The sequence below is a fragment of the Procambarus clarkii genome, chromosome 70 (assembly GCF_040958095.1).
Source record: "Procambarus clarkii isolate CNS0578487 chromosome 70, FALCON_Pclarkii_2.0, whole genome shotgun sequence".
Taxonomy (NCBI): Eukaryota; Metazoa; Arthropoda; class Malacostraca; order Decapoda; family Cambaridae; genus Procambarus; species Procambarus clarkii.
In genome coordinates, this window is record NC_091219.1 from 30,967,118 (window position 1) to 30,992,975 (window position 25,858).

A 25,858-nucleotide genomic window follows, 5' to 3' on the forward strand; every position below is an offset into this window, starting at 1 on the left:
CTCTCTTTAAAGAGAGTTAAATTTAAGTTATTTAAATTTATTATTTTTAGTTATTTATTTAAGTTAAAGTTATTTAAAGTTATTTAAAGTTAAATTTATTTAAATTTATTTATTTATTTATTTTATTTAAATTTATTTATTTAAATTTGAGTTATTTAAAGTTAAATAATACAATCCTATCGCCGGTGTCCGGACACATGAAAGCTACTTAGGTATCAGTGGCCAGCCAGGTGGAGATCACAGGCTGTACAATACTGATAAATTATGTAATTCACAGAGATACGTTGATAAATATTAATGTTTTATATTTTATTAAAAATACAGATATATACTTTGTTTCATACGTTAAATGTAACAATATTTCAGTATATATTATATAAGCATAGTATATATAATTCAGTATATACAATATATAATAAGAGTGTCAGACCACGGAGGAAGAATTGAAACAGGAATTTCCTTTAGTACTTTCTTATATTAATACATCTTCAGAGCGAACCATTCCTTCTGAAGATGTATTAATATACGAAAGTACTTAGAGCATTCTATTGTGGTTTTAATATTGAACAATTATACATATACGAAACAGACAAATCTGGTGTCCGAAATAGTAAAAATATTAGTGTGCGATGTGATCAATGTAAGGGGGATATTGGGTGTGCCTCGTATCCCCTACAACAACAAGAAGTTCCAGAGCGATGAGGCCGCCACCTACTAGCTTCAGGATGTCGTCGAATCTAAATCAACAATATACTACCGCCGCTACTTTCTCGGAAACGTAAGTACCTGCCGCTTTACTTCTCTCACCCTGCCTAGCCTGGCCTGGCCTGACCTGGCCTAGCCAGACCTGACCAGACCTAGCCAGACCTGACCAGACCTGACCTGGCCTAGCCTTACCTAGCCTAGTCTGACCTGGCCTAGTCTGACCTGACCTGGCCTAGCCTTACCCAACACTAATCACCACACGTGACAGCCCAAACGAATCGCAAATAAGTACACGTAACAAGTCATATGCCCGGACACTCTTTCACCTTGGGGACTGAGTGGTAACTATTGTATAGAAGAGCCGGCTCCCTGAGAGTGGTAAGAGGGCGTGATAAGAGGCTAACGTGTGGTCTTGAAGGAAGTCGATAAAGCAGACAATTTTCAAAAGGAAGGGCAGCATAACGAGCAGACAGGAATGGACAGACAGTCGGTTATCCCATAATGTGTAATACGCCCCGCACAGCATGGGTGGAGTGGGGGGGGGGTTGTAGCAGGGCACAGTATGGTGATGGTACGGGTGAAGTACACACCCACTGAATTCCTGCCATCAATAATTGTTTTCATAACCATTAGAACAATGGCATCCCTCCAGCCACCATCCTTCCACTGACCCCCTCCTCTGGTCCTCCACCTCAGACAATAACCCCCCACACCCCCTCTCCCTTCCAGACATCAGCATGTCAAAATCAGTACCATAATGTGTTTAAACTATTTAAACTAAGTCATTGTGTATCTCAAGGTATCTTAATTCATTTGAAAGTGTACATGTGCATTCGTTCATATACTCGCCTAATTGTGCTTGCTGGGGTTGAGCTCTGGCTCTTTAGTTCCACCTCTCAACCATCAATCAACAGGTGTACAGGTTTCTGAGCCTATTGGGCTCTATCTTATCTACACTTGAACCTGTGTATGGAGTCAGCCTCCACCACATCACTTACTAATGCATTCCATTAGATATAATCATATATGATTACACATAATAATAATCATTCCATACACATAATCATATATGTGTACGTCAACGTATACATACATGCGTATATATACCTCATATTAAAATACTGATAAACGAATGACCATGAACAAATTAATTTATAATTGTAGCATTATATATAATTTTAATAGACTAATTACGTGTTTATACATTTGAATGGTCCAGACAGGTGGCCAGCCTTGGACATATACACTTCTGGTAGGCACAATGACCTCATGTTAGACCCTTGATAGATTATGTGAGAGAGAGAGAGAGCTGGGGCAGGGAGGTGCGTGCCCCAGGGAGATAATCCATGCCCATGCCCCGCCTCGAGGTCAGTTCTCGAGTCACACCAAGAATAACAATCGAGCAAGTTGTCCTGACCAGGATGTGGCATATTAGAGAGGGTTGAGGAATAGGAAGCCTGTCTGATAGGGCTCTTGGCAAGTAGCTCTCCCTCAGTCTACCTATCAGTATAGAAGAAATGTATCTAGGCCCACCTCCCCCCTGTCTATTCTCTCTCCCTCACCTTTCTTCCTTCATTTCCTCCCTTCTTCCCTCCCCCTCACTGGTGAGAGAGTAGGAGTGTGAGAGTGGTTAGAGAACTCGTAGTTCTCACGCTCGTGAAATTGTCTGCGACCCTGGAGGAGTAGAGCGGAGGGGGGGGTGAAAGTAGGTGACGATGGAGGAGTAGAGGGGAGCATTATATGCAGTGAACGTAGGTGTCTATGGAAGAGTACATCATAGAGGAGGGTGAAAGGAAGGTGACGATGGAGGAGGAGAAGGGAGGGGGTATGAAGGTAGGTGATGATGGAGGAGTAGAGGGGAGGAGGGGGGGCAAAGGTAGGTGTCTATGGAAGAGTACATCATAGAGGGGGGTGAAGGTAGGTGGCGATGGAGTAGAGCAAAAGGGGTGGGGGTTGAAAGTAATCCTGAGTTTAATTTTTTAGTTATATATAGTGACACCTCGCCTTACGAATGAATATTTATGAACTTTTCGGGTTACGAGCCTAATTTCTTCGAAAAATTTGAATCGGGTTACAAACTTTGCCTCGGGAAAGGAGTTTGTTGATATACGTATGGGCTAACCTAGCGCGTGGTGGCATGGTGATCGCGCCTCAGTTTACCAGTGTCTCCTGCCTAGTAAGTATCGCGCCTGAATTCTTTGTAAAGCATTACATTTGTTTTGGGATTTTTGGCTATTTGAACATAAAATTTGTTATGATATATCTTGCCATGAGTCCCAAGAAAGCCAGTGGTAAGGTTCAAGCCAAGAAAACACATGTGAGAATGACCATAGAGGAAAAACAAGAGAGCATTCATAAACATCAAAATGGTGCACAGGTTGTTGAACTAGCTAGGCAGTACAACAAATCTATGTCAACAATATGCACTGTACTTGCTAAGAAAAAGGACATTATGAGCATTAAAGTGGCAAAAGGCATATCAACAATCCCGAAACAAAGAACACAAACACTTGAGGATGTTAAAAAGTTTTTATTAATTTGGATACACAACAAGGAGTTAGCAGGTGATAGCATTTCAGAGGCCATCATTTGAGAGAAACCAAGGCATTTGCATGAAGACCTTTTAAAGAAAACCCCTGGAATGAGGGGGGGGGGGGGGAAAGATGAATCAAGTTTGAAAATGTGAAAAGTTTGTGTGACAATAGAGCCTCGTGGAAAACTTTTGCTGTGGTCATTACCTGGTGGAATGCACCCAGGATGGAGTATCAGGGCTATACATCTTTTAAATCATAAAAGTAATAAACATTTCCCATCAACCTTACAAACAATATTAACCTATTTTCATGTATTTCCCCATGTGCATTTTAACAAAGTTGCTAAATTGCCTTTATCATTCTGTAAAATTTCAATTACAGTACTGTATGTATAATTTTGTTAGTATAAATGGACTGAATATTCTGAAATTGCTATTAATTTTACAATTTCAGATTCAAAGGTGGTCTGGACACCCAATTTGGTCAGACAGGTGAAGAGAGCATTTAGGATAGTTCGAAGAGATGAAGATGGTCGCAATTGTGTTCGAAGAGGCAAACGCCCCCCTTTGCTCCTGACATTATGTTCAACCATTGACCTCTGCACACCTAACACAAGGTAGGTTGAAAACTCCTCCTTCATGTCATTGGTACATTAGCCACAAACTCAGGGCTCATGTAGGAATATCCCTAAAAAAAAAAAAGTGGCCCCAACACTGCATCCTCCAAGTCTGGAGGATGAGCAGGAGCATTGTCGAGAAGCAGAACCTTGAGTGTCAAACTTTTCCCCTGCAGATTTTTTTGATGGCAGGGCAAACCACTCCACATCACAGTTTTTCTGCACGTTATATATATTTTAAAACTCTTGGATTTTCGGAATGATACACGAGCAAGGGTTTAATTTTCAAATCACCACACAGCACAAGAGTTAGCCTATCCTGACACAAGTTAGCCCAAGTTAGCTTGTGTTCGGGCAGTGACGTCTCCTCTTGGGTAATGTATGTCCTCTTCGGCAATTTTTTCCTGAATAGCTATGTCTCCTCACAATTAAACACTTGTTGTGGAATGTATCCATCAATACAGCACAGTGTATCTACAAAATTTTAATTTTTTACTTATATATAGTGTCACCTCGGCTTACGAATGAATATTTATGAACTTTTCGGGTTACGAGCCTAATTTCTTCGAAAAATTTGAATCGGGTTACAAACTTTGCCTCGGGAAATGAGTTTGTTGATATGCGTATGGGCTGACCTAGCGCGTGGTGGCATGGTGATCGCACCTCAGTTTACCAGTGTCTCCTGCCTAGTAACTATCGCGCCTGAATTCTTTATAAAGCATTACATTTGTTTTGGGATTTTTGACTATTTGAACATAAAATTTGTTATTATATATCTTGCCATGAGTCCCAAGAAAGCCAGTGGTAAGGTTCAAGCCAAGAAAACACATGTGAGAATGACCATAGAGGAAAAACAAGAGAGCATTCATAAACGTCAAAACGGTGCACAGGTGTTTGAACTAGCTAGGCAGTACAACAAATCTATGTCAACAATATGCACTATACTTGCTAAGAAAAAGGACATTATGAGCGTTAAAGTGGCAAAAGGCATATCAACAATCCCGAAACAAAGAACACAAACACTTGAGGATGTTGAAAAGTTTTTATTAATTTGGATATACAACAAAGAGTTAGCAGGTGATAGCATTTCAGAGGCCATCATTTGTGAGAAACCAAGGCATTTGCATGAAGACCTTTTAAAGAAAACCCCTGGAACGAGGGGGAAAAAGATGAATCAAGTTTGAAAATGTGAAAAGTTTGTGTGACAATAGAGCTTCGTGGAAAACTTTTGCTGTGGTCATTACCTGGTGGAATGCACCCAGGATGGAGTATCAGGGCTATACATCTTTTAAATCATAAAAGTAATAAACATTTCCCATCAACCTTACAAACCATATTAACCTATTTAAATGTATTTCCCCATGTGCATTTTAACAAAGTTACTAAATTGCCTTTATCATTCTGTAAAATTTCAATTACAGTACACTGTATATAATTTTGTTAGTATAAATGGACTGAATATTCTGAAATCACTATTAATTTTACAATTTCAGATTCAAAGGTGGTCTGGACACCCAATTTGGTCAGACAGGTGAAGTGAGCATTTAGGATAGTTCGAAGAGATGAAGATGGTCACAATTGTGTTTGAAGAGGAAAACGCCCCCCTTTGCTCCTGACATTATGTTCAGCCTATTGACCCCTGCACACCTAACACAAGGTAGGTTGAAAACTCCTCCTTCATGTCATTGGTTCATTAGCCAGAAACTTAGGGCCCATGCAGGAATATCCCTAAAAAAAAAAAGTGGCCCCAACAATGCATCCTCCAAGTCTGGAGGATGAGCAGGAGCATTGTCGAGAAGCAGGCCCTTTAGTGTCAAACTTTTCTCTTGCAGATATTTTTTTATGGCAGGGCAAACCACTCTACATCACAGTTTTTCTGCACGTTATATATTTTTTAAAACTCTTGGATTTTCGGAATGATACACGAGCAAGGGTTTAATTTTCAAATCGCCACACAGCACAAGAGTTAGCCTATCCTGACAGACACAAGTTAGCCCAAGTTAGCTTGTGTCCGGGCAGTGACGTCTCGTCTTGGGTAATGTATGTCCTCTTCGGCAATTTTTTCCAGAATAGCCATGTCTCCTCACAATTAAACACTTGTTGTGGAATATATCCATCAATACAGTATCTACAAAATCTTTAAAATCACGAACAAATCTTTCAGCCCCTACTTTGTCTGAGCTGGCACCCTCACCATGCCTCACAACACTATGAATACCACGTCTTTTTTCAAAATTTCTCAAACCATCCCCTACTCACCTTAAACTCTTTCGTATCTGCAAAACTCGTTCTAGGGGTTTTCTTTTTTTTTTTTTTTTTTTTTTTTTTGAGATATATACAAGAGTTGTTACATTCTTGTACAGCCACTAGTACGCATAGCGTTTCGGGCAGGTCCCTGGAATACGATCCCCTGCCGCGAAGAATCGTTTTTTCATCCAAGTACACATTTTACTGTTGCGTTAAACAGAGGCTACAGTTAAGGATTTGCGCCCAGTAAATCCTCCCCGGCCAGGATACGAACCCATGACATAGCGCTCGCGGAACGCCAGGCGAGTGTCTTACCACTACACCACGGGGACTGTAAAACAATTGATCTTTATAAGATCAATTGATCTTTATAAGATCTTGCATGAAGATTTCATTGTTGACCAAACCACACACTGGAAATTGAATAGACGACGACATTTCGATCCGTCCTGGACCATTATAAAGTCGATTGTGATGAGATGAGGGAAGCAAGAGCATTAAGTAGGCAAGAGAGAGAGGTGAGGAGATGGCAAGTATGTACGTATGTACATGAATAAAACATGTACATACTTATACATAATGTGTGTAAATAGTGTAATAAACACAATAACAATATTTTGGGAGGAGGAATGTTGGCGAGTAATGTGTTGGAGGAGGGAGGGAGGACTGGCAGGGTGTGGCAGCTCACTCATGTTTTTTGGGCTCACCATACCAACATAGTGGATCGTTATGGTGAATACATACGTAGATGGGTATATACAATGTGTGTATATAGTGTAATAACAGCAAAAGCACTGTTTGATTGTAGAATATGTCGCATATATGAGGCCCATAATTTTGAGCATAGCGATGTTCTATACTTTGAATTATATAAATTCCACAAATTACACACTTTTAAATAATATTACAGCAAAAAAAAAAAAAAGAAATGAATGAGAAACTTCAAAATAATTGCGCAACATTTTATTCGCAGCAACTGCCGTCGCACGGGGTGGCGGGGCCGACAGACCCCCATCGCTCCATCGCTCCAACGCTCAGCGCCCATAATTTGCTCAACTTCCCAGCTCCATCGCAGCTAAAGTAAGTCACATACAATATTTTTTGTTTAGTTTCCCCGTGATCAGACAATAACAATAACATTTAACAATATAAGAAGAGAAAAAAAATTTTTGGAAAGAATTTATTTCTTGTGCACCAGGGTGTTATTTGGAGACAGAGCAGTTCAGTGGTTAACTACTAAAAAATTTTTTTCTCCCACACACGCACCCCCCTAGGAAGCAGCCTGTAACAGCTAACTCCCAGATACCTATTTACTGTTAGGTAACAGGGGTCATCCCCTTTTGTACAAAGAATCTGCTAAAGCTTTTAGGGCTAATCTTTGACACTCGTTTGTCTTTGTCGCCCCATATTTTTTACGTCCGAGTTGAATGCTCTAAGGCCCTTAACTAACTTTAGGTCATGTCCCATACTTCTTGGGGAGCTAATCGACACTGCTACTCTCTTTACTTTCCTCTCACGTTCTGTCTAAACTCGATTATGGCCCTGTTTACTCGTCTGCTTCTCCTTCTACCCTTCACCATCTGGACACACTGCATCATACTGGGTTACGGCTCAGCTCTGGTACCTTTCCTTCGACACCTACCCTAAGCCTGTATGTTGAAACTGGCGTCCTGTTTCTACAGGATCGCCATGATCGCTACTGTCTTCTCCACCTTGCACGGTCCTTACAGCACCCTCACTCTTGCTTATGTCATGCCTTGACCTTTACCCATCCTGTGGTTCCTGTTCCCCTTCACCACCTATCTCTTTCTGTACGGTTGTCTCTCTTACAAAATGCTCTTTCAGTTTGTGTTACCAATATTTCCCCTCGTGTCATTACGTCTTTGCCCCTATGGAGGGGTCCCCGTTCCTAAATTCTGTAAGCCTTGACCCACATGACTAAAACTTTTACCCCTCCTACAGTTCTAAATCACCTTTTCCTTGAACACTTTTCTTCACACTTCCACTCTATTTCCGTCTTCACCAATGGGTCTTAAGTCTGCAGACGGTGTAGGCTACTCTGTTGTTTTTCCTGACTGCACCTTTGTGTCTCCTGCCACCGGAGACTAGCATCTTCATGGCAGAACTTTATGCTATTCTCTATGCTCTTCATCAACTCTTTTCTCGCTGTCAATCCTCCTCTGTGTTTGTAGTTGACACTTGCAGTGCCCTCATGGCTCTAGAATCCTTTAATCCAGTCCATCCTTTGGTAGTTGAAATTCAACATTGGCTGTTTCTTATCTCCAGTAGATTTAAGACAGTGGAATTTCGCTGGATTCCCACCCATATTGGTGCGTTCTTAAATGAGCGTGCGGACACTGCCGCTAAGGAAGCTATCCACACCTGTCCCATCTCCCGTAAAGGTATTCCTTATTATGACTTTTACCCAGTTATTTATTTCCCCATTCTTGCCCGTTGTCAGGGTTGTTGGTCTTCTGTTACTGGTAACAAATTGCGTGCTCTTAAGAGTAGTGTGTTCCCGTGGCCTTCCTCCTACCACCGTAACCGGTGGTGGGAAACGGCTCTGGCGAGATTGTATATTGGTCATACACGTTTAACTCACGGGCACTTAATGGAGCGCTGCCCTGCTTCTTATTGTCAAAACCGTTCCGTTGTCTCTACATGTCCTGACTTCCAGGACTTACGTGTCTTGCTTCCCGACCATCCCTCACTGTGAATTGTCCCTCGATAAAATTCTTGGTAAATTCAATACCTTTGATATTGTTCGCCGTATGCGTTTTTGTTCTTGTATTGGCGACGTTAGTGATATTTAGCGCACTATGATTATCCCACACATTTGATGGTTTGATAATTACTGTACTGTACAGTACTTTGGTTTGGAATGTATCAAATAAAGTTGTTTCATGTATTCAAATGTGTGAGAAAATCCACTGGGGCTGTGAGATGAAGCGAACCTGTAACAAAGGCATTGCCAGTTGCATACTCTACCACCACTGATGGTAAAAGTCTTACAACTGGATATCTTGTGTGACGGGTTATGGTATCACAGCTATACTGAACCAAGATGGTATGGCTCTCCCTCACATAAATGAAAGAAATGCTACTGTTGGCCTTGCAGTGAGTAAGTTGCAGGTGGAAACAAATGAAAATTATCAAATAAATAATTAAACAATTTACTGAAATAGTAATGAACAAAAATAACACATGACAATACTTGACTATCATGTAATGCAAAGGTGAACAAGTTAGTATGACCTTAAATGCAAAAAATAAACTATAAGCAATGAATAAAAGTATGAAGATATACTGGTGTTCTGAAGACAGCTACCGTGCCACCATGGCATCAGTCACATGACGTTGGCTGGAAGCGGACGACGGGTTAGAGACACGAAGGTGATCCTAGAGCACTGAGGGAGAGATTGCCTCTCCAGGGAGGCAGTGCTCTTTATATAGTCCGGCGGTGATGACTCATCCAGTGTCAACACGAGGTGGACATCTGGTCAACTAGCAAACTGCTCGTTGTGGCTGGCGGTGCCTTTGTGTTGAGCTGTACCACTGTCATTTGAAGGCGGCTAACTGCTTGTTTGTGGGGACAAACTGCCAGTTAGCAGTGGCGCCCGGCTTGCCTCTGAGTCATACCAGGCCGTGCCAGGCCCTGGGGGGTATGGAGAGGTGGCAGGACTGATGACTCTTCTGGGCTGGCGTAGATGTATACTTCCAGTGCAGAGGCATTGAAGGTGAAGGGAAAAGGCAGTTCCACTGCTATGCAGGGGATTCACGTGACACTTGTGAAGCCACAGAAAGTCTGGAGGCCCTACTGAAGCCAGTCCCAGTATTAAATAAAAACCCTGAAGTACACCGGTGAAGGGTAAAGTGAAGGGTGAAGCAAGACCGTATGCCCCAACTTCAGGCACACACAGAAAATCACGTTTTTGGTCCTGCCTCTCAACTGTGTATTTGAAGTTGGGGCGTATGGTGTTGAACTGCTTCAGCCTTCACCTGAGTGCTTGTAGGTCTTACGTAAGACGTTGACTCAAGGAGGGGCCTCAAAACTTGCTGTGATTTATGGGGAAATCCGGTTGTAAGACTTTTACAAAGTCAGTAATATACTGTGGTAGAGTATGCAGCTGCCAGTGCCTTGGGCAAGGGTTTACGTTGCCTCACAGCTCCAGTGGATTTTCTGCTTGGTGTATATCAGGTTGTGATTTTGTGTGTGTACCGTATTGTTATGATCGCCGTCTGATAAGTCCTTTCTGGCCTCAAGAGTCATTTTTACCCACCTAGAAAGATTGCAGATGGCCAAAGCAGATATTTAAGTTAAGAAGGGACAAGTCTTAAACAAAATTTTGCATAATATTTGACTGTAAAGGGGTAAATTGAGGTAGATTGAAAAACAAAATGGTGAACCAGGCAGGCGGTACTCACAATTAGGCGAGTACACTGGGGAACTTTTAAAGTGCAACCAAACATGCTTTAGGCTCTCACAACAAGAGGTGAGTGGTGGTGGCTCAGGTGCTCAGCCAATCAGAACACCTAAGGAGGGAGGGCAGGAGTGGGAGGGCAATCAGGGCAGAGGGGGGGTGGTATGTGGAAGTTTGGTGACAGTTGTGTGTAGTTTGTTCATCTTCATTGTAAGTTTCATGGCTTGGTGTGCATTTCCCTAGTAAATTTAATTAGGGAAAATTCAGGTGTTTGATTTTTTAAATCAACTTTTTAAATGTTGAGTTGTTAAAGCCTCAAAGTGCACGGAGTTGGTTTGGGAGTATGGCATCCTCATGCTGTTGCGTGCTCGCGTGAGGTAGCAAAGGTGATGTAAAGTTGTGGGGTGTACATGCTTGGGACGTCCTCTCTCGGGATGGCTGGTGTTAGACCTGCGTGTTTGTCGGTTGTTGAAAAGCCGTCATCCTTTGCTGTTGTGGTATTGATTTTACAGTGTTCATCTTGTAATTAATACTGTAGTGCGATATCTAGGGCTACCATTTGTAGGTTTAAAATGTCTAATACAAACAGTTGTCCAATGAGTTTTAATAGGAAATATCATCCACCAAGCACCATTGTACAATTATATTAATTGATAGTATATGGATTGTGCAGAACTGCTTAGAATGATCTTTAACACTTGGCTATATTGGTCATGTCAAATACCTGCACGGTGAATGCTCAAAGACCCTTTCTTTATTCAGTGTTGTCACATACCTCATGGGGGTATGGATAGGCAAACACTCATTCGGTTAAACTTGCCTTGTAGTACTTTCAGAGCTGAGTAATTTGGAATCTGGTTAGCACTTTCCAAATAAATTGACCTTTAAAGTGAATTCCTATTTAGGTTTAAAACATTATACCGAATGAGAAACTCGGATTATATAGCCGAACACCAGAAATGTTGTTATTCAATTTGGTTGCCTAAAGCACATTCAAGGACTACACATTACATGGCATTCCAGGATTCCTCTATACCTTGCCTTATGCTGTAAACATTGCCACAACCCTGTGTTTTATTGATTTAAATGGCCACAGGGAGGCATACAACACTGCAGATTATGATGTCATTAGTTATCCACTGTGCTGACAAGTGGGCTGACTGATGTTCGTTGACACCTGTATCGGGCTTCAATTTAATCGCCAGGAGATCACCCTCTCACTAGACTCGTCTGTAGGAAGTACAGTATAGTATCTCAAATTACCTTGGATCATAAATAGCATAAGACTTGGGGGTAGGAGAGGGTTGCAGTGTTTGTCATGGCTCTCAGTTGTTCCTGGTATTAGGCAATTTAGTTCTGGAATCATTTTTGTTGGCCAATGTTAAACTTTTTCGAAAGTAGATGTTTTTCTGAAAGGGAAGGGGGGGGGAACCTCTATGCTTGGATACAATTATCTAAGTGAATACTTAGATTTATACAGTAGAATAACTATCTTCTTTTCCTTAGTCAAAAAGGTTGCTTGTTTATTTCTAGGGACTTGTATTTTCTTTTATTTTTAACTGCAGCAACTTTCAGTGAATGATAGATTCTTAGTGAAAGGACCTTTACTTCATTGTTGTTGCTTATGGTCATCTCATTGTGTACAGGGATTCCGCGAAGCTTTTGGGGTTAGTCTTTAACACTCGTTTGTCTGGTCAGCCCATATCTCTTGCCTCCGAGTTGAATGCTCTAAGGCCCTTAACCTCCTTAAGGTTTTGTCCCATACTTCTTGGGGAGTGGATAGGCGCACGCTCCTCTATTTGCACTCTTCTCTCATCCTGTCTAAACTCAATTATGGTTGCCCTGCATACTCTTCTGCTTCTCGTTCTACTCTTCGCCATCTTGATGCTTTGCACCCATACTGGGTTGCGTCTCGGCTCTGGTGGCTTTCGTTCGACTCCCGCCCTTAGTTTGTATGTGACACTGGCTTTCTCTCTCTTCAGGACTGCCGTGATCGCTACTGTCTTGGCTATCTTGCGCGGGTCCTTCCAACATCCTTCCTCTCGCCTCTGTCGTGCATTGACTTTTCCTCCTCCTGTGGTTCCTGTTCCTCTTCATTGTCTCCCACTTTCTGTCCAGTTATCTCGCTTACAGGATTCTCTTTCTGTTCATATTTCTAATGTTTCTCCTCGTATTGTTCCTTCATTACCTCCGTGGAGAGTCCCCCTTCCCAAGTTTTGTACATCCTTGACTTGTATTACTAAAGCCTTTACCCCTCCTACAATTCTGAAAAGCCTCTTTCTTGAGCACTTTTCTTCGCACTCCCACTCTATTTCCATCTTCCCTGATGGGTCTGCGGATGGTGTGGGCTACTCTGTTGTTTTTCCTGACCGTACTTACATGTGTCGCCTCCCTTCGGAGGCTAGCGTCTTTACGGCAGAACTTTATGCTATTCTCTATGCTCTTTGTCTCTTGCTTTCTCATTCTTCCTTGTGGTTGTAGTTGATTCTCGTAGTGCCCTCATGCTCTAGGGTCCTTTAATCCTGTCCATCCGGTGGTCATTGAGATTCAACATTGGCTGTTTCTTATTTCTAGTAAATTTAAATCAGTAGAGTTTTGCTGGGTTCCCAGCCATATTGGTGTTTCAATGAGCGTGCGGATGCTGCCGCTAAGGAAGCTATCCGTTCTTGTCCCATCTCCCGTAAAGGTATTCCTTATTCCGACTTTTATCCTGTTATTCATTCTTCCCCGTTGGCAGGGTTGTTGGTCCTCTGTGGTTGGTAACAAGCTGCGTACTCTCAACTTAGTGTGTCCCCGTGGCCTTCCTCCTACCACCGTAACCGGCGATGGGACACGCTTGGCACGGCTGTGGGTTGGTCATACCGCTTAACCCACGGTCACTTAATGGAGCGCCCGCCCTGCTCCTATTGTCTGAATTGCGTTGTCCCTCTTACAGTGTGCATATCCTTGTTGAATGTCCTGACTTCCAGGACGAGCGTGTGTCTTGCTTTCCGACCGTCCCTCGCAGTCACTTGTCCCTCGATAGAATTCTAGGTGAATCGGATACTTTTGATATCATTCGCCTTATGCCGTTTTTGTTCTCGTTATTGCAATTCTTGGTGATATTAGCGCCCTCTGATATTTAGCACTTTGATGGTGCTACATGGCCTTCCCGGTTTGGTGCCTTATTTTGGTAATTACCTTACCTTCATTGTTGTTTCATTTAATGTGGTAGTTGTGATATGGATTGTTCTGGCTCACATGCAAGGTCTTGGAATTTTTTTCTGTTTTATATTAAGAAATTGCCAGTCTTGTTACTATTTGTAGAGTTAGAGATCTGCATTAAGGCCTCAATATTATATTCTTTTTTTTTATAACATGTTATCAGCAATTTTTGTGGTTGGTAATATTTAGATTAATGTCAGTGATGTATATGACAAGGGTTAAGACCACTTGTGGTATGACTGGGAAAAATGCTGTCATTTCTTTAACAAATGAAAGGGTCCTCATAACCAGTCTTTTGTCCTTTCTACCATGTACCTGTTTGTTGCTTCTTGGTCTTTCATTTGGTACTTTGCAACATTACCAAAGGCCATTGTTTTAATAGCCAATTACCATTTCTAAAAACAATGAGCAGGTTCATTAGGCAGGGTTTGTTTTTAGCAAACAGTTTTACAAAAAAATTCCATTCCTTCCAGACCTTGCAGATGTTAGGTCAAACTAATTTACAGTACACTGTAATCTGTTTGCCCTTTCAAACAATGATGGTTTTAATCTAGGTAAAATATTTCTGAATATATGAAGTTTGGCAGACAAATCATTTAAGAGCTTCGATTAAATTTAAGTTACCAAAGACTTTGTGAAAACCATGTTGTATAGATGCTTCAGTGTCACTTTTCTAATGTTTTGTAAATTTAATGATTTAGTTAATTTAATCATAATTTGTACAAAGCTTAGGTGTTTCATAGCTTTAATTTACTATCAAATATGAAAACTAAAATATTGACTAAAGTTTCTTCCACTTAATATTTCAGACTAATTTGCAATATTTGTTAGTTTATGTAAATTGAGTAGGTAGTCCACTTTTCAATGCATTTTGCATGCACCTATGTAACAAGTTACAAATAGGTGTAAATTTTACCAAGTATTTATTTTCAAAGTAAAAATAATTCAGATGTTTAAACATTGCATCAATACAGTAGTAACAAGTTTCAGGATAAGGTATATAAAGTAGTTTCATTAAAATTGTTTTATTTAATAAGTTTTACATATAGTATTTATAATACATCTATTATTACTGTTTCAGGTTGTGGGACAGATGCTCCTAGATGAACAGAAAGATCCAAAAGGCCAAGACAACTCCAGAGACAACCACCTGTAAAAGAAAAATAACATTAAACATGGACACTACTTTTATTATCACCAATGCCAAATAATAAGCCCAAAAAGTCCTAACATCCTATCTTTTAAGATAGGCTCAGCAAGGCCTATCCCTTACTCTGGTTTTATTGCAGAGCTTGTTCCCTGAATGGGTGCATTACATCCACCACTTCAGTGCCATCAACACATTGTACATATGCTTTACTGAAAGCACTGTACAATGCAAGCCAGGCACTAAAGTTTTAGATGCATCCACCCATTCAGCAAACAAGCCCTGTGAGAATTAACAATGTAACCATTGTTAAGGGTCCCTAAACCTATGCAAATCTAGTCCATCTAGTAGATGGGTAGTAGAGCAAAGCTCTGAAAAAGCCAAGCCAGGGAGAACTGCAGGACTGCCTGGTCCCCTTTTATGCAATGGGGTAGGATCAGTACAAACTGCATCATCCCTGTGGGTTGTAACAGTAGGACATGGTTACACACCTATAAATGGACTAGATAAGAGAATTAAGATTAGGTCATTGATATAGCTAAAACATCAAATTCAAACTCACCCACTTTTGTAGATTTCCTTTTGCAGAGTAAAGGAGCCTCACTCCAAGCCAGTCCATGCATCATAATCATTCACCTGAAAAATATTTCAACAAATTAATTTCAGATTTAAAGCCAATCTTTTTTTACTTCTCAAATTAGCATTCTGTACTTTACAAATTCAGATGGAAAAAATTTCTTTAAGGAATTTACCTTTCCTACATATTCTAGTAGCAGTAGTAGTAAAGATCTAATTTAGCAATATAAATATATATGGCATCAATTTGCCAAGTTTCAGTAAATGTCATTTGAGAAACTATCCACAACAGCACTTCAATGGCAATTTACATTTATCTTTAGCAATGCTATATTGTTTAAGTTATTACTATTTTTACTTTTATGCAAATCTATTCACATTAACCTTTACTACAACTCACCTGATTCTGTTGAGCAACTGACAGAGAGACTTCTGGACTTTCCAAACCACATTCTGGAAAACTATATAAATTTAAAACCAAGCTAAATTAAACATTGAATATTTTTTTTTTACTTTCAAGGGAAAAATACCATCACTTAGAACAAAACTTTTTCCTGCCATTAACTTTATTTGACTCATGATTACCCTTAGTGTTATTTATAGATTAAAGCTCATTTAACAAACATTTAATGTTAACTAAGATTTATATTTCATTAAAATTATTATAAAACACCCTCAACTATGCTGTTTAAGATCTAATGCCCCACATTACAATTTTAACAGCACTATTCAATACATTCCTGAAAGGACTAAACTTGCAGATATGGTACCCACTAGCCTAAGCCTAGACTTCCATACCCTAATATTTAATAGGTTTTTAGCAATTAACTTCTACCCTCAAATTCCAATGTACACAACACTACTTACTGTAGATCTGCAAGTAATGTCCTGCAGCTCTTTGTTGCCAGGACCTTCCACTATTCTGGTGTTAGCTGGAACATTTGTGCCAGCTGCTGTTTGAAAGAGAGGCATACCATGTGCCAATTCAGGAAGCTTTCCACGTTTCTCACTGCATGTCAGCTCAGGACCTCGCTACCATGTTGGGAGGGCAGTTGAAGACTAACCAATCACATCCCAGGCTGGAGAGCAGTGCCAGCTCTGGGAGAATTTACCACCTGCAAAAAATTTAATACTCTTAACAATCTACACCATCTATCATCTTTACCTAGCCCCCAAACCTTACACTTGTCAGCATTAAACTGCATCTGGTAGTCTTAACCATTTCAAAACTATATAGGTTATCGGTATTTTTTATTTGCCAATTCTGCAACTATTGCAGTCTAAACCATAATCTTACGAATAACAGAGGTCCAAGGAGAGCTTTTAGGCACTACTTACAACTTCTCCCAACTTAACCATTTATACTAATTTCCTTTGGTATAGCCATGACCTAATCAACTTCAGTCAGCATTCCCAATGATCCGAGCCACTATCAAAATCTCTGCTGAAGTCAAGGTACACAAAATTACAAACCTTATCACTATTTCCTCAACTATGCAACCTAATCCTTGAACATTTAGTAATAAAACTATGCGATTCATGTATCTAGTCATGTTTATCAAAAATGAGAGAAATGGCACTTGCAATGTTAGATTCTAGTAACATTCCTCACAATAGACTAAGCTAATGGGTCACTACTTAAGCGTTAAAGTTAACTCAAACTTTTCCTTTAAAACTTGCTATATTAGGAACTTTCCACGACCGGCCTTTACCCGTCATAATTAAATAGGGTAAAAACGGTATATTAAATGCAGTAAAACTACGGTAAATTCAATATGATAAACTTGCTTTCTTTAAGCATGGGCTGCATAGCAAGTGAACTAAACTAAATGTTTAGCACCCTGGCAAACTACTTCGTTCTATTCAATTTCTTTATGTAATCACTTTGTCCGGCTAGAATTTTTAGATTAAAGGAACACCCTCCCTGGTAACGGCTGAACTAATTAACCAAATAAAAATATTTAGGTAAAATACTTTCATAAAACCCATATACTTCCCCCACCAGTAGACTTGTTCAGCTAAAGGCATAATGTAATGTTCCACTTTAGTAAATAAAGACTTAAAAAAAACCACTACCCCATCTATGTAGTTACCGGTTACCTGACATTCTACGCTTAAAATAACCCATCTATTCCCCATAATTGTTCGATATAACTTACCTCTCACCCGCTGGTCGAGTACACAGCAGTATATATCCTCCTCCATCACTCACCGCGTGGATATTATTTCACTCTGGCCGCAAATTGCCTCAAATCACCTACGTTGTCCATAAACATATATAGAAGAGCAACTGACCGTACACCCGTATAGCGATCACATAACGTGGGAACATTAGTAGTACTGCTGTCAAAACATAGATGGCGCCAGGACAAACGGTAATCCTATGGACTCGCCTAGTTATACGTAGGGAATTGAGCTTCAGCTGTTTGGTCCCGCCCCCTCAGCTGTATTCACCTAGTTGTACTCACCTAATTTGTGCTTGCAGGGGTGAGCTTTGGTTTTTTGGTCCCGACTCTCAACCGTCCATCAACAGGTGTACAGGTTCCTGAGCCTATTGGGCTCTATCACATCTACATTTGAAATTGTGTATGGGAGTCAGCCTCCACCACATCACTGCTTAATACATTCCATTTGTAACTACTCTGACACTGAAAAAATTCTTTCTAATATCTCTGTGGCTCATTTGGGTACTAAGTTCCCCTTGTTCGTGTTCCACCGTGTTAAGAGCTGTCTTTGTAACTATCAAAATGCATATATCTTTGCTTTCACTCAGTTATATTTATGACAAGGGATTTAAAATTTGCCTATATTTCTGCTTCTCTGATGACATTAAAAACTTTCGTTTATACAGTATCTACATAAAATTAACATTTATCTTCATTAGGTTGTAGTTCTCATCAATAGGGAAAGCGTCGGTAAAAAATTTTTTTTTTTTTAAATATAAATATCTTTCCTCTCTCAATAATATGCCCGAAACGCTATGCGTACTAGTGGCTTTAGGTATTGTATGTACTAGCTCTATCTATAAATCCCAATATTATGTTTGTAAATCGACTATTTATGTACTTTCCTGAATAAAATGAACTTTACTTTACTAATATCTAATCTCTGGGACTAAAACGTAAGAACGACTTTATCTATGCCTTTGATAAACATATACAATTATAAGCTTTATTAGTGAATCTCTATTAATTAAACAATATATCAGAGAGTGTGTAAGGTTCGGTGTTCCATGTGCGAAGAGACATGGGAGATTTTACATCAGTACAGTAAATGTTTTAAGTAGCGAACGCATACTAACGAATAACGATTAGTATAGACCAACACTATTGTTCTATGAATTCAATTTTAACTTCCAGACATGTATTTTCTCAATAAGTTTGGATCCCTTCCTATCCCTTCCGAGTGCTATATAGTCGTAATGGCTTGGCGCTTTCACTTGATAGTTCCCCCAGCCCCCTGAATAATATTATGAGAGCAGTATTACGGGCTATTCATGTCCGTGCCACCTCTTGGGTGGCTTAATCTTCATCAATCGAGAGCAGTACGTCCTAACCAGACGTTATATGATGATATCCTCAACAGTTGATAAATAAAAGTAATTGCGAAAACTCCAGCTATCTAATACTTATCATAAATGGTATAAAACCTTATCATAAGCCAAGGATTGTAGATCAGTGTTTAAAGGGAATTCGGAAGTAATAATAACACAGCTGATGCCATCTGTCGGCAGAAGAGAACACTATCAACTGGCTGGTCAAATAGTGGCCATAAGATACAGCTTACGCCATCTGTTGACATCAAATTACACTTATAACAAATTACCCCACGAAATACCACTAACGCCATCTAGTTTTTTTCCAACGCACCTATAAATAGCCAAACAGCAACCCATAAGGCGGGTGTTGTGCTCGGGTTGGAGATTCCAAGCTCCGCCCACAGATGGTATGGGGTGCATAATAAATGGCATATCATTGGTAGAAACTCTTTGTTGACATTCACACAACAGCCAATCACAGGAAGGGATCAGCTAAAGGCTCCATCCACTATAAAATTATCTTTATTCAGCACACCGTCCTTGCTTATGACATTCTGTTTCAACTTTAATCTACCTAAAAAGTGAAATGTTAAGTATTTAAAAGTATTAATATAGTGATAATTAAATACTACAGGACGTAACGGGGTGTTACAGAAACATGGGATGGCAACCTGACTTGTGACGTCATCAGTGGGTGTTGCCTCACACAAATAATATCGGCGATACAATGCCTCCGTCCTCTTATTGGTCTACATTATTCAGTTAGATGGAAATTCTGTCTTATATAAACAGAAAATGTTGTTTCTTTTGTACAACAACAATTATGTTATAATGTTATAAAGTATGATGTTATTACAGAGTGTGTTGCTGTGCCCAAGAGAAAATTTATACCACCATGGGAGGATTGTAATGTAGATTGTAGTAATTACTCCTTGCATAAGAAAAATATGTATGAATTAGGAGAGCTGAGGGCAAACATATGATTGTATAATTAGACAACTGCCTACGGAAAACACTCTACATGTATATTGTGATGGGTCAGTAGCTAGGGATGGGAAGGCAGGATGTGGAGTCTTGATCAGGGAGTACACTGACATCGGCACTGTAGATACTGTATGGACGCCGCTTAACTGACAAGTCTCTTCAACGCAGGCTGAACTCCAAGGAGTATTAGCAGGATTACAGGAAGTAGTCAAATGTGGTAAAATGCTTGCTTCTTTATTGACAGCAGAGGAGCGTTAGAGTCTTTAAATAGCATACGCCCAGTATATCAGAATATTGTGATAGAGTGTAGAGAGAATGTTAAGAGACTAGAAAAAACTGGGTATAAAGTAAGATTCATGTGGATCCCTTCACATGTGGGAATACTGTTGAATGAGGTAGTTGATGACATAGCGAAGAGAGCCACTGAAAAAACTCTTGTTGATGTTGTATGTCAGTTAACCTTGAAACAAATAAAAACAAGACTCAAGGTGATTCAGGAGGGTGAAGAAATGATAAAGAGAATGGCAATGGTGGACAGTAGTAACACACTTAAGAATTATTCAATAATAAATACAAATTCGTCCTTCACTTATGGTAAAGGAAAGTCTACTTGGAAGGATTCAATTTACATGAGATTACGACTAGGATATAAATATATCTGGCAATACGGTGTTGATGTCAGTGAAAAAGATAAGGAGTGTAAATTATGTAGTATGCCGCACGCCCACACCTTAGAACATTATGTATTAGAGTGTCACCTTATTGAAAAATATAGAAATAAGGAAATAAATAGTGTACCACATCAAATTGTTTGGATGTGTGATAATGGTATAATAGACACTATACTTAGGAGCTACAAGAATTTTGCCCCAAGAATGTAACAATTATATGCTGTACTTGCTGTATGCAATGTTAAATGGGATGTCTTGTACTGTTATGTCTATTTGTACTCACTGAATTTGTGCGCCCCTTGAGGGACTTTAAGTAGAGGGGGGTAGAAATAGCCTAAGCTACTCTATCCCTTTGAGATGTATTTATTGCTTATCTCAATAAACATACTTGAACTTGAATTGTTCCTATGAAGTCGATTTAACTTCCAGACATGTATTTTTCAATGTCTTAAATATTTTCTGGCTAGTTATGTTAGATATTATTAGAAATACGTATTCTACTTGTTAATATAATAAACTAAATTTGCGATCATTTAAGGAGAGAAATGCAACGGACTGGATCACTGTGTACAGAAGGTGATATGCCAACAAACACTTCCAGACAACAATATATCTTGGATAAGTCGCTCCACAACATTGACACCTGTTTTGATTTTTTGATCAATGTGACATTTATATATTCAACAGAATATGCAGGCATATTCAATGAAACATATCCAAATAAAAACCTGCTGCCAATATACACCAATACATATAAATATTCCTATCTGTATGGGATGCAAAGAAATGGCTTCATGAAGTCAATTATTTTTATTGCGTAGTAACTACAATAGGCGCCGACTTCGCCTTGGCAGCAACCTTCATCTGGGCAGCAATACGATCCAGACTCCTGTGACCCTGGGAAGTCAGCCTGCGGCCACCATTAGGTGCCTTCTCCACAAGCTTCAGTGTCTCCAGTGTTTGCAGGGCTTTACGGGCAACAGCACCAGAGCTCTTGCAGAAGTGTGATGGGGCAGTACCACGACTCTGACGTGCTGAAAACAATTGTGGGACATTAAATTAATTTTGGTATATTAAAATGCAGGTTTTGAGCCTGCATTATACTGAATTGGGTATTTTCAACTTTTGGACCAAGAATGCTACTCTGTTCACTCTAGCAACTTATCAGGATGGAGTGCTGCATGCAGCAAAGATTGATCCCTAGTACAGTACCTATAATAAAATAACCTTAAAGTGGCATTCTCACACAAGGGTATTCTGCTGTAAGTGATTTAAGAACATGAACAACTGGTTTACTTACCACCAAACATCTTCTGAACAGCTCCTACACCAATGGGGAACGCATGTAGATATGCCGTGCAACTGCAGCAACACGTGTGTAAAACCAATCATCATCGTAAGGGGCAAGCTCCTTGAATTTGGCAGTCTATAATGCAAAGATTTCTCAACATCCAAACTACAGCAGTAAACTCGAGAAAATGCATTAAACAATAGAAGCAAATTACCCAGTTTTAATGTGGAAAGCTTACCATAGCTAGAGAATTTATTTACATAATTTATGAATGTATGTTTTACATAAAATGCACATTAAACAATCCAAATATAATGAATTCTTAAAGAGCAAATGATATCCTTCAAATGTAGTAGTAAACCAATATATTACAATGACTATAGGAAAAGCACTTCAAACAAAATGTAATGTTGCATGTCTCAGTTCAAGTGTTAATGGACAGGATTCACACCATTGATTATATAAAAACTAACTTGTAACCCAACTCACCTTCACAAGATCAGCCCAGTCTGGAACCTTAACCTTACCAGACCTGAAAGCCAAAAAATGAATAATAGTCAAATTTTGATACATGTTTAGTATGATATAAGTTAAGTATGATATAACACTCAAGTTGCCACACAGAAAACTGGTTATAGGACTACATTGCAGTTCATTTTGGCTCTAACTAAAGTACTGTCCTATACCTAGCTTCTAATTTAATGTAATGAGACATTAAAAATGCTGCACATAAACTAAAGAGAAAAGTTAAAACAAGGAACTATACTTGGGATGCCCCAAAATACATAATAGCTTACTTTTTCAAAAATTCTGCAAAAGCCTTTGTGAAGCCCTGCTGGCTGACATCTTTCACACTGACGCTCGGCATCTTCTGTTTAAAACAAAAGCAATGCAATTAACAGGAGCCCTTGGTAAAAGCAACACAATTTAATATTTCACATAGGATCAAAAGTTGTCTGCTTAGGAGTTAATAACATTTTATAATTGTAGGAAACATTAAAACAAGTGTTAGTTCTCAGTAAGGACAGCATTAAATATAAAAATCCTGTCAATATACCGATAACTACTTTCTCTTCCAAGGATAAATAATCATGAAGCACATTACACTGCAACATGTACTCAACACCTTGGTATAACTAGATACATTCTATGGTTTTATTATTATTATATGAAACTAGCACAGTATACTGTACTACTATACTTACAGCCCTGACAGAGAAGTGAAACTTTGATATGGAATGGAGCAGTGCTCAATAGTACAAGCTGTGGAAGTGAACTAGTGAGATGGCAGCTGGAGTATGCAGGGTGGGTAGAGCACAGTATACCATGTGTGTACAGAGTAAAAATGGCGAGGGAATGAAATGCAGTGATGGAGCAGGTGAAGAGCAATACATCGAGGTCATGTAGACATTAGTAGAATGCCTGACAATTACTTAAATCTGCATGCCCAAATATATTTTTATTACAAAAGTTCTGTGTACAGTAACAAGTTAGGGTGTACACAAATTGTCAAAACAAAGGCCAGAACAAGATTAGTATCCTAATTTTAAAATCCTACACACGGCAAAAGTTCATGTATTTTTTCCAAATTTCATTATTTACGAGGGGAAAAAATGGTCTGCTGGCAATAGTGGGGAAGAAGCCTATCAAGACAAAAAGACTAATTACTGATGATCAAGCTTATAAGAGAAAGCAGAGAGGAATTTGGCACTAGCATTATTAATAATAAAACCCTTGCTTATATACTGGCATACACGAGGAAAGGGCATTTTTCTTTATTAGCTAATAAGTATGGGATTGATGCCACATTGTTCAGGACCAAAAAGCCAAAGCTAAACACCAGCAAGCACAACTAGGCAAGTACATCCTACAATTATGGTGGTGATATATACTGTACCGGTTTTTCAGATACAGATGTTAATAATGGAAAACAAAAATAACCCAAACCACACAAATCAAATTGGTGATGTTTCAGTCTCTCCTGGACTTTATTAAGTTATGACATGAAATGTTGCCATTTCATTTGGGTTGGATTATACGAGATGTTGGTTTAGGAATAACCACCCAAAATAAATTTGTGATCTTAGATAGTAATAGTCAGAAAGCACCAAACCAGTATTACAATGCTATAAAGAAATGTGTGAATGAATGTAAGTGTTTAACAGCTTAACAATCAGGAATACTATTTTAGAATTTGCCACTCTTCACCTGAAGAACATGTTAACTATATATCAACTATTGTACATCCCAAGGTTGGCTAATACTGTACATGAATGCTATAAGGCTTCAGTAAAAATTCACTGGCATGTCATAATTGCACATTGTGCAGCACAAGAGAGGAGTACTGCATTAAACATATGTTTTGGAGAAACAGTATGCCATATGTGTAATATAATGAAAAACAAAATTGCTTAAACCTTATTCCAGAGAAAGTTCAAACTGTCCTGTCAATGAAACAATGTTATGGAAACCAACATACAAGTTCAACGTACTGATTAAAGTAGCGGCTTGCAAAAAGTCAATTTCCTATGCATCAATGGAGCGAGTGGCTCGGATTCGTGCATTTAGGGTAAGGTTAGATTTTGACGTGCCAAATCGAGAGTATGGGCTGCATACGATCACATGGGGGACTCGGTCAAGTCATACAGGCAGTTTTGCACCTTGATCATATTCTCGAGTGACAGTGGTAAACCAAGTACCCTAATGAACCTCAAGCACACTATAAAATTGAAGTGTCAGCAATGAATAAACAAGAATATGGTGCAAGTGGTGGACAAACTACATTCACAGCTTCATTTATAATTTTTATTGGGGACCCCACTTTTCAATAAGATCTATTTTTTCTCTTATGCCTACTACATACATTTTTCTTACACACATCTCCAGGAAGCAGCTGGCACCTATTTACTGCTAAGTGAACAGCAGTATTAAGGGTAAGGAAAGGTGCCCAACCATTTCTGTCCTTCCCGGGACAGTCGAGAACCAAGCCAACTGTACCACAAAACCCTCATATATATATACATAACCCAATAATCTCGGGAACCTGTACTCCAGCACATCACTAGGGGATAACAAAGGGGAGATTAATAGGGTATTAAACGTATCAACACAAGACCACGAAACAATGGGGTATAAAATGGATGAGTTTAGATTTAGGAAAGACTTAAATACTGGTTCGGTAACAGGGTTGTTGATTTGTGGAACCAATTACCGAGTAACGTGGTGGTGGGGTCCCTCGATTGTTTCAAGCGCGGGTTGGACAAGTGTATGAGTGGGATTGGGTGGTTATAGATAGGAACTGCCTCGTATGGGCCAATAGGCCTTCTACAGTTACCTTTGTTCTTATGTACTAGTCAAGAAGCGAGAGGCCAGGAGCTGAAACTCAGCCCCGACGAGCATACCTAGACGGGGAGGAACACGTCCCAACACCGACCCAGCCACCATGTGCACCCTCCATCACCGCCTCATTTATCACAAATATCTCCCCACTACCGCCACATTTCCCCTAACTTTCAACCCTCCACGACCCCAGAGACCTTAACTAACCTGTAGAGTGCGTTATACGTCCCCACTAGTGTCAAAATGGGGTGTTTTAGTGAGAGATTGGAGAGGAAGGTCGAGGTTGACTTACGGCGAGTGTTGACGGGGTAGAGGAGAGACCTCTGGCGGCGGGCGGGCGAGGCGGCTCACACAAGTGAGCGCCCACATGCGTCTACCCTACTTATTACTTATTATATATACATATTGTATATATGGCTTTGAATGCAAAAAAAAATAGTATATTTATTATTCGTATATATTTTTAAATGTATCATTTGCTCTTGTCGAATTTCTTATTGTAACAGCCAGTCGCCACCTGAGCTAAACCACATTAATTATTAAATACAAATACTATACATATAGCTTTTAATATAATAACATTAT

General features: G+C 39.6%; 1 protein-coding gene and 2 long non-coding RNA genes across 3 annotated transcripts in view; 1 reads left to right on the forward strand and 2 right to left on the reverse strand.

The window, feature by feature from the left end:
* The first annotated feature begins 450 nt into the window (after nucleotides 1–450).
* LOC138356125 (uncharacterized) overlaps nucleotides 451–25,858 on the forward strand; it is a 60,929-nt gene continuing 35,521 nt past the window's right edge. The window contains exons 1-2 of the long non-coding RNA XR_011224212.1: nucleotides 451–778; nucleotides 3,693–3,855. This is a non-coding gene — a long non-coding RNA (uncharacterized lncRNA). The remainder of the gene's footprint in view (nucleotides 779–3,692; nucleotides 3,856–25,858) is intronic.
* Nucleotides 14,834–15,729, reverse strand: LOC138356126 (uncharacterized). Its single transcript, XR_011224213.1, has 2 exons — nucleotides 15,437–15,729; nucleotides 14,834–14,877 (listed from the first exon to the last, which is right to left on the reverse strand). It is a non-coding gene; the product is annotated as an uncharacterized lncRNA (long non-coding RNA).
* Nucleotides 21,439–25,639, reverse strand: LOC138356124 (small ribosomal subunit protein eS19-like). Its single transcript, XM_069311872.1, is given in 6 exon segments — nucleotides 21,439–21,677; nucleotides 21,944–21,976; nucleotides 21,979–22,069; nucleotides 22,424–22,466; nucleotides 22,732–22,805; nucleotides 25,566–25,639. Coding segments are annotated over 5 exon segments (462 nt in total). The 5' UTR covers nucleotides 22,803–22,805; nucleotides 25,566–25,639; the 3' UTR covers nucleotides 21,439–21,453.